The sequence below is a fragment of the Sebastes fasciatus genome, chromosome 21 (genome assembly GCF_043250625.1).
Source record: "Sebastes fasciatus isolate fSebFas1 chromosome 21, fSebFas1.pri, whole genome shotgun sequence".
Taxonomy (NCBI): domain Eukaryota; kingdom Metazoa; phylum Chordata; class Actinopteri; order Perciformes; family Sebastidae; genus Sebastes; species Sebastes fasciatus.
In genome coordinates, this window is record NC_133815.1 from 17,812,527 (window position 1) to 17,825,497 (window position 12,971).

Consider the following 12,971-nt stretch of genomic DNA (forward strand, 5'->3'; position numbering starts at 1 on the left):
GAGAAATATTCCATTCATGGTGAACATGACATCATCTTCTTTTCGTTCATGATGCTTGGATCTCAATCACTCTGTTGACATAGTCTGCTTCTACTGCGTCCTGTGGACATGAAACAACAGAGAGAGAGAGAGAGAGAGAGAGAGAGAGAGGTGTTAAGGGATCTGCAGTACATTTCATTGTTGAAATAATAATGTACCTGTTGCTCACCTTCACTGGTTTGTTGCAGCATCTTGATCTAAACCACCTGAAAGAAAAGGAAACGAAGGAATAAAAGTAATAAATGAACTTTTCAAAGAGACCAACAAGTCTTTAGCTGCAAATGACCATATCATAGAAAAGTTTGTCTCACCACTCAAAGATGATGATTGTACTGTAGAGCGCTACGATTCCCAGGATCTTCAGTGTAACGTAGACGACAGCCCCAAACTCTGGATTATCTGTAACAAGACAGCATGGTCACCTTCTCCTTAATGGGAAATGTTACGGCTCTAAAACATCATCAACCTGAATTCCTTCTGTTAAACTCAAACATAAACTGGTTTATAGCATCATTTCATGCAAATGCAATAAAAGGTGTTTTACAGGGTACTCAAACAAACAAACAAACAAACAAACAAAGCAATACAGAAAACGAGAAAAACGGAAAAGAGAGGAGAGCAGATTAGATTAAATTAAAAAGATTCAGTTCAGTTCTACATTTACCTGCATTATTCATCCGTGATGACGTCTGACTACCGAGATCATTTGTGGCCACACAGTAATAATCTTCTATATCTGCCACAGAGGTCACCTTGAAGCTGTAAAAGTCTCCTTCAGATACACTGACAGGTCCGTCTTTGCTGGTCTTGAACCAGGTGAAGCTGACGGGAGGATTGGCTCTGCTGGAGCAGGTCAGGTTCACCAGGCTACCTGCTGACACCAAACCTGATGGACTGATGGACACTGAGGTGTCTTTGGGAGCATCTGAGGAAAATGTGAGATTCACTTTATTCATTAAAATCATCCCATGAATCATCATGTGCTGACAGGATCTAATAACAAACACTTATTATCTTACATGAAACACTGAGCGTCGTTCTCTCCTCTGCTGTCTTGACGTCTTTTCCTTCATTTACAGGATATCTGGCTGAACAGGTGATGTTGAATCCATCATGTTCGTCTGACAGAGTGAAGGTCGTCTGGATTTTAGTTGTGAAGGTTCGATCTGTGTTTTCCTCTATTTTGTTGTGAGGGTCTTGTTGGAGAGTCCAGGTGAGTTCAGGAGGGGAGTGTGGACAGGGAGTGAAAGCTGAGCAGGTTATAGTGACAGACTGCTTCTCCTTCAGATCACCTGAGATCTCAATGCTGGGCCTCGGAGGAGAATCTGGAGGTTAAAATCAAACACAGATTGTACACTGAAAAATATATTTAAATATTAGAACACTTTTGCGAAAGCTGACAAAGAAGGTGACAATCTTGTTTTGAAAATGCATAAAGTGTCTATTTGTAACTTTCAGAAATGCTTGTTAACAGCGACACCTGTGGCCGTAAAATCAACGAAAGTCAGCGTCGAGCTCGTGCTTGTGCTCGCTCTAAATAGACATGAACGAGCATCGCTCAAAACAGTGAGGCGACACACGTCAGCTAAAACCACAATATCACTCTATATTTCACCTGCTTGGCAGTAATGTTAGCTGACCAGACGAAGGTCTCTCCATGAATCAATGCTGATCCTAGTGTTGGCTTTTCCTGCTCAGCGCAGGCTTAGGCAGCATGGCTCCGCAGCGAGCAACGTTATTGCCTCTGCCCGCAGCCGGAGAGAACAGGGAGATACCAGCACCCGGTTGGAGACGACAACGTTTCTCTCTGCGGAGCCCCGTCACTTCACAAGACACGGGAAACTTCTGTTGGTCTGGAGGAGCTGCAGCATTTATTGCTGCACAAACGTCCACTGTACATTCACTAGATATTCTCAGAGCTACTAACTCTTTTGCAGTGTGTAGTGAGCGCGCGTTCTCGTCCAGAGGTGGAGTGAGCACACGAGAACGCGCGCGCTGTGTCAGTGAAGGCAAGCAGGTAGAGGACCAGAGTACAACGGCCACACGTGAGCGCGCATATGAGAGCGCGCATGTGTCCCGACCCGGTACATTTATACACTTAAAAAGTTACAAACAGTCCCTTTAATATCCCCAAATTTGATCATTTTAATGTCAAACTGTAACAATAGAATCAGTGTTTAATCAGAATTTAAATTCATGGCAAAGTGAAAAACCTCCAAAATTAAAAAGTTGCAACTTTCACTTTTTATTCTAAACAATAACATTATAGACTGACTGATAAAAAAAAAACTCTCTTACCTTTGACTGTTATTCGAAGAGGATCACAAGAAGCTATTGACCTGAATGGTCCGTTCTCAATTCTGAAGAAGTACCAGTCTGTGTAACTTGTGATTAAACTGGAAAATAAAGTGGTGCAGTTTTTCTGACTCAGGTCTCCAGTAACACTCATTGGATAGAGATTATCCATCCTGCTACTGCTGAAAATCACATTTTGTGCATATTTGGAAAAATATTTGCTACTTTTCAGCCACACTCCGAAGGTTGGTCTTGTGCTGTTGAATTTCTCTCCAGATTTAACTGTAAAGTTACATGGGATTTGCAGGCAAGATCCACTCAGTGCTTCCATCTTATTTGGTGCAGTAATGAATAGGGCTGTTCTTTCAGGACAAAAAGCCAAAGCACCTGTGAAACAGACTCGTGATGAACAAATTGTGAAGCAAAATCTGCATGAAGAGAAAGTTCATGATGCACAAACTGTAATTCAGCAGCAACATGTTTGGTCTTTTTTTAACAATGTCAGTATGAAACATTTCGCTGCAGACAGAGCATGAACAGTTGGAAAAAGTAACGTCTCCAAATAAAAGTGAATGAACAAACAGCTCACCTGAAACAAAGAAGACGCTCAGCAACACGATGGCTGTCACCATTTTCACAGACTGGACTGAAATGACACTCATCACCTGGATTTGGCAAAAAGTTACTTTTCATAAAACATCTTTCTAACGAAGCATTCATGTTCTTTTAAAGCCACCTCAAATTAATACATTCAAACCAGGAACTCTCCATGTACAATCAGATATTACTGTGTTATAATAGTGATTAATAATCTCTGCAGAGTTAAAAACAGTTTAAATATAAAATGATCCAGTGTGAGTTGATGATGTTTCTGCTAAAACAAAACCCAACAAATAAAAGTAGAGTTCATGAAAAGCAGCAAAATTAAAGAAACCTCTGAGTTAAACATAAAAGCAGTAACATGTTACCTTACCAAAGGAGCTGGCAGCTAAAACGAAGAAACAATTAGTTTTAAAATCAGACAATTTGTGAATGTCAGCAGAACTGCAACAGACCCAGTAGCTACCCGACTTCCCTGCTAAGCCGTTGTGATATAAAAGCAAATATGAAATGACTGAAATACTGCAGAAAAAGAAGAAGTCTTCATTCCTCCTGCTCACATCCTGTGAATGAGGAAGTCATCTTTTCAGACAACTTGATCTTATCAGGATGCAAATTACTTTTTTATTCTCAAAGATTAATTTTTTATCACATGACTCACAGCAAGCCTGTATGCCTTATTAGGGGCCGAACAGTTATGCTGCTGGTCCCTCTTGTTTTTATCAATATTATCTTCTCCTGTAGTTCTTGGAGACTACCAAGACTACTAAACGTCATCATGCCGACACATCCGTTATTACAGCCTCATTGTTTATACTCGCGCTCATGCGACCGTGGTGTAGTTTATTTATAGCCTAATGTTAACTTTTTACTTCATAAAAGTGGTGTTCATTTGTGAAGATTATCTTGCTGAACAAAACATAAGTATCATAAACATTTGTTTGCCAAGGAGCTTATTTTCTGCAATAATCCAAAACCCAATGTAAAAATCACACAGTATATATATATATATATAAATATATATATAAACTGGAAAAACAAAGTTCGGAAACTTGTGTTTGGTGGATTATTTCTCTGTTGTTACAATGCTAATGGTCATTGTATTTTACATCGTTTGAAAGCCTGTTTATTTACCTTCACAATGATGTCCAACTTGTAAGGATCATGCATTTGTGGGATGAGCAGCACAGCTGATTATGTGGGTGGCGCCCATGAAAAATTTGCCAAAATGCTCTGGTCTTTGAAATCCATTTTCGTAGCGGCCAAACGGCGGTACTACAACTTCCATGTCTGTCACGTGATGCCATTGAGCCCAAAAATACTTTTTCCCATAGACTTACATTGGGAAAGAGACGTTTGTAAATCAGACATTCATACATTTTTTTTTTTAGTTAAATCAACTTCCCCCAGTACAAACACTTATAATCATCCATCCAGCCATTGTCGGTAACCTCTTATCCTATTCAGGGTCGCGGGGGGGCTGGAGCCGATCCCAGCTGACATTGGGCGAAGGCGGGGTACAACCTGGACAGGTCGTCAGACTAACACATAGAGACAGACAACCATTCATGCTCACATTCAACACATACGGGCAATTTAGAGTCAACAATGAACCCAACCTGCTAGTCTTTCTACTGTGGGAGGAGGCCGCAGAGCCCGGAGAAAACCCACGCTAACACGGGGAGAACATAAAAACTTGCCGCGCCACCCCTTATTTAATTCATTAGGTCCCAAAGTTGTAAAATGCCCTAATAGCTGAATCCAGAGTTATTTCCCTTCCTCCATTCATGTGAATGAGACCTAGACCGAGGTCCGGACCGCGGGCTCAGCGGCGGAGTTAAAGGAAACACTATTGCGCCTGCTCTATGAGCCCAATGGATGTGGAAGATCGCTGGATGAGCCACTGAGCATCTCTCATAGGAATAACGGGAGTCCGCTTCCAACGCTGTATCTAGTTCTCTTTATACAACCATGGGTTTTCCATTAACTACAATGTAAACCCATCCGTGGCAACAGTTAACGCACAGGGAAATTGCTGTGTTGACGTAATTTAAAAAGCAAAAGAGACACACAGGACGGGCAGGAGGGGAGGTGGATGGGTCCAACAAACACAGGGCTTTCATCCAGTACACCGCTGTTTGTGTCCCGTGCTTTACGCTTCACTTTGCACTGTAAAAACGTGGTAATTTTGAGACCAATCATGTTGTTTTTTTCTAAAGTAAGTGGTTTTGTTGCCTAATCCTAAACACAGTTCACAGAGCTGAATGAGCACTACTTACCAAACAACTCTCACACAGGACTAGACCGGGTTTGTTAGACCTTCTGGGTTATCAGAGGTTTGGTTGATAATCCAGCCTCTGGTTTATATTATTTAATACATAATTCCACAGATAGACACATTTTCTTTTCAAAGGAAGACCAGGGTCTTAATCTGATGTTCAGACACCACAGTGTTAGGCACCAGTGGTACTCATAGGAGAGTTGTCCTTTTCTCCAGCAGATGGTGGTATTGACCTACGATATATTCACTGAAACTATGAGAATATCAGCCTGTGGCTTTCCTACCAAAAAGTTGTGTTGTGTAATTCAACTCATTTACAGTGAAGCAGTAAGGGATTTAATACATTTCAAGCATATGACATAAAAGTAAGTATTTACCGTACCATCACCAAAGACACTATTATTAAACATAATAGTATTAACCCTCTGAGACCCACAATAGACCCGTTTTTGTCTTTTTTAGGGGCGTACAGGGGGTCTTTAGGGGGAGATAGCAGGCCAACAGTAGATGTCACATAGAAGTGGTATATATCATTGTGTGTCAAGTTGTTCTGGTCATAAATCAAAAATAAACATGAATTAATTAATTACATAAATAATTAATATAAATTGTGAAGACTGATGTCGCTATGACGATCCTGCAGAAGGACTTGTCGATAAAACCCAGCCAACCAACTTCCCCATTTTACTCAGTTCTCAGCTTTTTCTCAGCGCTCTGTTCATGACTTCACCAGTTTACATTCCACCACTTCTCTTTGGCTGTGAGGTGTCTATGTTTCCTTGTAGAACTGAAAAGAGGATTTATTAATACCAACATCATGCCTCAACTGATTGTAAAGTGTATTTCACACATGTAGGTAGCACAGAGTTTATGCTGACTTGTGCACAGTCTGTATCACTGCTGCTCTGCATTGCCGTGCTGATGAGAGAACCTCAATGATGAAAACGCTTTGTTCACTTCAAATGCTTTTAATTCAGCAGTCTCATACACATGTATATACAAAAACAAATGAGAAAATACCTGATAAAAATTAACACTTTCTGCTTCCTCATCACCTGAATTTAACTGTCCTTCTGTCAAACATATATATATTCACATGCAAAGAAACCCTGTTGAGGCAATGAAAAATAATTACCATAAGAATGCCATAAATCAGCACAATCTTACACAAACTAATGATGAAGCTGCTATGTATTATATTCATGTTATCTAATGCCCTGTTTGCACTTTGTTCATCTTACCAATCGTCTGCAAAGTAAAGCCATTTAATATTTAAGAATTAGCTGAATGAGAAATAGAGAAATATTCCATTTATGGTGAACATGACATCATCTTCTTCTCCTTCATGATGCTTGGATCTCAATCACTCTGTTGACATAGTCTGCTTCTACTGTGTCCTGTGGACATGAAACAACAGAGAGAGAGAGAGAGAGAGAGAGAGAGAGAGAGAGAGAGAGAGAGAGAGAGAGAGAGAGAGAGAGAGAGAGAGAGAGAGAGAGAGAGAGAGAGGGAGGAGAGAGAGAGAGAGAGAGAGAGAGAGAGAGAGAGAGAGAGAGAGAGAGAGAGAGAGAGGGTTAAGTGCTCTCCAGCACATTTTATTGATGAAAGAATAATGTACCTGTTGCTCACCTTCACTGGTTTGTTGCAGCATCTTGATCTAAACCACCTGAAAGAAAAGGAAACGAAGGAATAAAAGTAATAAATGAACTTTTCAAAGAGACCAATAAGTCTTTAGCTGCAAATGACATAGAAAAGTTTGTCTCACCACTCAAAGATGATGATTGTACTGTAGAGCGCTACGATTCCCAGGATCTTCAGTGTAACGTAGACGACAGCCCCAAACTCTGGATTATCTGTTACAAGACAGCATGGTCACCTTCTCCTTAATGGGAAATGTTACGGCTCTAAAACATCATCAACCTGAATTCCTTCTGTTAAACTCAAACATAAACTGGTTTATAGCATCATTTGCAAATGCAATAAAAGGTGTTTTACAGGGTACTCAAACAAACAAACAAACAAACAAACAAACAAACAAACAAACAAAGCAATACAGAAAATGAGAAAAACAGAAAACAGAGGAGAGCAGATTAGATTAAATTAAGCAGATTCTGTTCAATTCTATATTTACCTGCATTATTCATCCCTGATGACGTCTGACTACCGAGATCATTTGTGGCCAAACAGTAATAATCTTCTCTATCTGCCACAGAGGTCACCTTGAAGCTGTGAAACTTCCCTTCGAATACACCGACGGGTCTGTCTTTGCTGGTCTTGATCCAGGTGAAGCGGCTGACAGGAGGATTGGCTCTGCTGGAGCAGGTCAGGTTCACCAGGCTACCTGCTGACACCAAACCTGATGGACTGATGGACACTGAGGTGTCTTTGGGAGCATCTGAGGAAAATGTGAGATTCACTTTATTCATTAAAATCATCCCATGAATCATCATGTGCTGACAGGATCTAATAACAAACACTTATTATCTTACATGAAACACTGAGCGTCGTTCTCTTCTCTGCTGTTTTGATGTCTTTTCCTTCATTTACAGGATATCTGGCTGAACAGGTGATGTTGAATCCATCATGTTCGTCTGACAGAGTGAAGGTCGTCTGGATTTTAGTTGTGAAGGTTCGATCTGTGTTTTCCTCTATTTTGTTGTGAGGGTCTTGTTGGAGAGTCCAGGTGAGTTCAGGAGGGGAGTGTGGACAGGAAGTGAAAGCTGAGCAGGTTATAGTGACCGACTCCTTCTCCTTCAGATCACCTGAGATCTCAATGCTGGGCCTCGGAGGAGAATCTGGAGGTTAAAATCAAACACAGATTGTACACTGAAAAATATATTTAAATATTAGAACACTTTTGCGAAAGCTGACAAAGAAGGTGACAATCTTGTTTTGAAAATGCATAAAGTGTCTATTTGTAACTTTCAGAAATGCTTGTTAACAGCGACACCTGTGGCCGTGAAATCAACGAAAGTCAGCGTCGAGCTCGTGTTTGCTTGCTCTAAATAGACATGAACGAGCATCGCTCAAAACAGTGAGGCGACACACGTCAGCTAAAACCACAATATCACTCTATATTTCAGCTGCTTGGCAGTAATGTTAGCTGACCAGACGAAGGTCTCTCCATGAATCAATGCTGATCCTAGTGTTGGCTTTTCCTGCCTCAGCGCAGGCTTAGGCAGCAGGGCTCCGCAGCGAGCAACGTTATCGCCTCTGCCCGCAGCCGGAGAGAACAGGGAGATACCAGCACCAGGTTGGAGACGACAACGTTTCTCTCTGCGGAGCCCCGTCACTTCACAAGACACGGGAAACCTCGGTTGGTCTGGAGGAGCTGCAGCATTTATTGCTGCACAAACGTCCACTGTACATTCACTAGATATTCTCAGAGCTACTAACTCTTTTGCAGTTTGTAGTGTGCACGCATGCACGTGAGGTGGAGCGAAAGAACGAGAACGCGCGCAGTGTGTGAGTGAAAGCAAGCAGGCAGAGGATCAGAGTACAGCAGAGACTCCGGCCCTGGAGACCAAAGCTACGGTCAGTAGGTCTAGTATCACTAGATATTCTCAGAGCTAAACTAACTCTTCTGCAGTGTGGAGTGAGCACGCGTTCACGTCTAGAGGTGGAGTGAGCACACGAGAACGCGCGCGCTGTGTCAGTGAAGGCAAGCAGGCAGAGGACCAGAGTACAACGGCCACACGCGAGCGCGCATATGAGAGCGCACATGTGTCCCGACCCGGTACATTTATACACTTAAAAAGTTACAAACAGTCCCTTTAATATCCCAACATTTTATCATTTTAATGTCAAACTGTAACAACAGAATCAGTATTTAATCAGAATTTAAATTCATGGCAAAGTGAAAAACCTCCAAAATTAAAAAGTTGCAACTTTCACTTTTTATTCTAAACAATAACATTATAGACTGACTGATAAAAAACAATACTCTCTTACCTTTGACTGTTATTTGAAGAGGATCACAAGAAGCTGTTGACACGAATGGTCTGTTCTCAATTCTGAAGTAGTACCAGTCTGTGTAACTTGTGATTACAATGGAAAAAAAAGTGGTGCAGTTATTCTGACTCAGGTCTCCAGTAAGACTCATTGGATAGATATTATCCATCCTGCTACTGTTGAAAATCACATTATGTGGATTTTGGGCAAAAGCTTTGTCACTTTTAATCCACACTCCGAAGGTTGGTTTTGCGCTGTTGAATGCCTCTTCTGGTTTAACGGTAAAGTGACATGAGATTTGCAGACAAGATCCACTCAGTGCTTCCATCTTCTTTGGTGCAGTAATGAACAGGGCTAAATTCTGACAATCAGCCAAAGCACCTGTGAAACAGACTCGTGATGAACAAATTGTGGAGCAAAATCTGCATGAAGAGAAAGTTCATGATGCACAAACTGTAATTCAGCAGCAACACATTTGGCCCTTTTAACAATGTCAGTATGAAACATTTGACTTTGCAGACAAAGCATGAACAGTTGAAAAAAGTAACGTCTCCAAATAAAAGTGACTGAACAAACAGCTCACCTGAAACTAAGAAGACGCTCAGTAACACGATGGCTGTCACCATTTTCACAGACTGGACTGAAATGACACTCATCACCTGGATTTGGCAAAAAGTTACTTTTCATAAAACATCTTTTAAACGAAGCATTCATGTTCTTTTAAAGCCACCTCAAATTAATACATTCAAACCAGGAACTCTCCGTGTACAACCAGATGTTACTGTGTTATAATAGTGATCAATAATCTCTGCAGAGTTAAAAACAGTTTAAATATAAAATGATCCAGTGTGAGTTTATGATGTTTCTGCTAAAACAAAACCCAACAAGTAAAAGTAGAGTTCATGAAAAGTAGCCAAACAAAATAAAACTCTCTGAGTTAAACATAAAAGCAGCAACATGTTACCTTACCAAAGGAGCCGGCAGCTAAAACGAAGAAACAATTAGTTTTAAAATCAGACAATTTGTGAATGTCAGCAGAACTGCAACAGACCCAGTAGCTACCCGACTTCCCTGCTAAGCCGTTGTGATATAAAAGCAAATATGAAATGACTGAAATACTGCAGAAAAAGAAGAAGTCTTCACTCCTCCTGCTCGCATCCTGTGAGTGAGGAAGTCATCTTTTTAGAAAACTTGATCTCATCAGGATGCAAATTACATATTTATTCTCAAAGATTATTTTTATCACATGACTCACAGCAAGCCTGTATGCCTTATTAGGGGCCAAACAGTTATGATGCTGGTCCCTCTTGTTTTTGTCAATATTATCTTCTCCTGTAGTTCTTGGAGACTACCAAGACTACTAAACGTCATCATGCCGACACATCCGTTATTACAGCCTCGTTGTTTATACTCGCGCTCATGCGACCGTGGTGTAGTTTATTTATAGCCTAATGTTAGCTTTTTATTTCATAAAAGTGGTGTTTATTTGTGCAGATTATCTTGCTGAACGAAACATGTAAGTATCATAAACATTTGTTTGCCAAGGAGCTTATTTTCTGCAATAATCCAAAACCGAATGTAAAAATCACACAGTATATATATAAACTGGAAAAACAAAGTTCGGAAACTTGTGTTTGGTGGATTATTTCTCTGTTGTTACAATGCTAATGGTCATTGTATTTTACATCGTTGGAAAGCCTGTTTATTTACCTTCGCAATGATGTCCAACTTGTAAGGATCATGCATTTGTGGGATGAGCAGCACAGCTGATTATGTGGGTAGCGCCCAAGAAAAATTCGCCAAAATGCTCTAAACAGTGTATTCTCATAAGGCTACAAGGAAGCCTGCAATGACTGCCCTTCACCGTCAGGCCCGTTTGCGCTGGTGTCGACAACACAGACAATGGAACCTGAACATGTGGGGGAATGTCATGTTCAGTGATGAGTCCAGGTTCTGTCTGCGAAAGTTGGACGGCAGGGTCAAAGTATGGAGACGACGCGGAGAACGCCATGCTGATTGTTGCACCGATGGAGTAACAGCTTTTGGTGAGGGCAGTGTCATGGTGTGGGGCGGCATCTCCCTCACTGGCAAAACAAGGCTTGTCATCATTGAAGGCCATCTCAATGCAGTGAGATATCGGGATGAGATTCTGCAGCCAGTGGCGATCCCATATCTGCACAATCTGGCACCTAACTTCATCCTCCAAGATGACAACGCTCGCCCCCACAGAGCGAGGGTCATCACAGACTACCTCTACAATGCGGGAGTAGAGAGAATGGAACGGCCTGCCAAGAATCCACACCTCAACCCAATTCAACATGTGGGATCAAGTTGGGCGTGCTGTACGTGTTAGAGTGACCAACACAACCATGCTGGCTGACCTGCAACGAATCGTGGTTGAGGAATGGAACGCCATCCCACAGCAACGTGTGACCAGGTTGGTGACCAGCATGAGGAGGAGGTGCCAGGCTGTTGTGGCTGCGTATGGATCTTCCACCGCTACTGAGGCTCCTGACGGTGTATTAAATGAATAAAGTGTAAAATTGCCAATATGTCTTGTTTGTTCCTTGTTACTGATAGAGAGTTCAATCATCCAATCCACCAAACAACTCAAAACAAGAGTCAACACCAACAGGAGAATACACTGTTTACCATTGACGGAGCATTTTGGCAAATTTTTCTTGGGCGCTACCCACATAATCAGCTGTGCTGCTCATCCCACAAATGCATGATCCTTACAAGTGGGACATCATTGCGAAGGTAAATAAACAGGCTTTCCAACGATGTAAAATACAATGACCATTAGCATTGTAACAACAGAGAAATAATCCACCAAACACAAGTTTCCGAACTTTGTTTTTCCAGTATATATATAAACTGGAAAAACAAAGTATATATATAAACTGGAAAAACAAAGTATATATATAAACTGGAAAAACAAAGTTCGGAAACTTGTGTTTGGTGGATTATTTCTCTGTTGTTACAATGCTAATGGTCATTGTATTTTACATCGTTTGAAAGCCTGTTTATTTACCTTCACAATGATGTCTAACTTGTAAGGATCATGCCTTTGTGGGATGAGCAGCACAGCTGATTATGTGGGTGGCGCCCATGAAAAATTTGCCAAAATGCTCTGGTCTTTGAAATCCATTTTCGTAGCGGCCAAACGGCGTTACTACAACTTCCATGTCCATCACGTGATGCCATTGGCATCAGCAGAATATTTATTAATACCAACATCATGCCTCAACTTATTCTAAAGTGTATTTCACACATGTATGTAGCACAGAGCTTATGCTGACTTGTGCACAGTCTGTATCACTGCTGCTCTGCATTGCCGTGCTGATGAGAGAACCTCAATGATTAAAACGCTTTGTTCACTTCAAAGGCTTTTTATTCAGCAGTCTCATACACATGTATATACAAACACAAATGAGAAAATATCTGATCAAAATTAACACTTTCTGCTTCCTCATCACCTGAATTTAACTGTCCTTTAGTCAAACATTTATATATTCACATGCAAAGAAAAACAATTGAGGCAATGAAAAATAACTACCATAATAATGCCATAAATCAGCACAATCTTACACAAACTAATGATGAAGCTGCTATATATTATACTCATGTTATCTAATGCCCTGTTTGCACTCTGTTCATCTTACCAATCGTCTGCAAAGTAAAGCCATTTAATATTTAAGAATTAGCTGAATAAGAAATAGAGAAATATTCCATCTATGGTGAACATGACATCATCTTCTTCTCCTTCATGATGCTTGGATCTCAATCACTCTGTTGACATAGT

The 12,971-nt window shown here is 40.9% G+C and overlaps 1 protein-coding gene across 1 annotated transcript; it reads right to left on the minus strand.

Annotated features, from left to right (window-relative positions):
* Positions 1-46: 46 nt before the first annotated feature.
* On the minus strand, positions 47-2,996 carry LOC141760099 (myelin-associated glycoprotein-like). The gene is made up of 7 exons (XM_074622750.1): positions 2,924-2,996; positions 2,338-2,721; positions 1,059-1,364; positions 704-964; positions 351-438; positions 209-245; positions 47-100 (listed from the first exon to the last, which is right to left on the minus strand). Exons 1-7 carry the CDS (start codon positions 2,994-2,996, stop codon positions 47-49), a joined length of 1,203 nt encoding a protein of 400 aa, XP_074478851.1.
* Positions 2,997-12,971: the final 9,975 nt, after the last annotated feature.

What these genes read in the sequence shown, in the direction of transcription:
- LOC141760099 (XM_074622750.1), bottom strand. Translation starts at nt 2,996, where the DNA reads ATGAGTGTCATTTCAGTCCAGTCTGTGAAAATGGTGACAGCCATCGTG. An exon ending in GAGCGTCTTCTTTGTTTCAG is followed by an intron (nt 2,722 to 2,923) that starts GTGAGCTGTTTG and finishes TCTGTTTCACAG; the next exon opens with GTGCTTTGGCTTTTTGTCCT. An exon ending in ACAATCATCATCTTTGAGTG is followed by an intron (nt 246 to 350) that starts GTGAGACAAACT and finishes CTTTTCTTTCAG; the next exon opens with GTGGTTTAGATCAAGATGCT.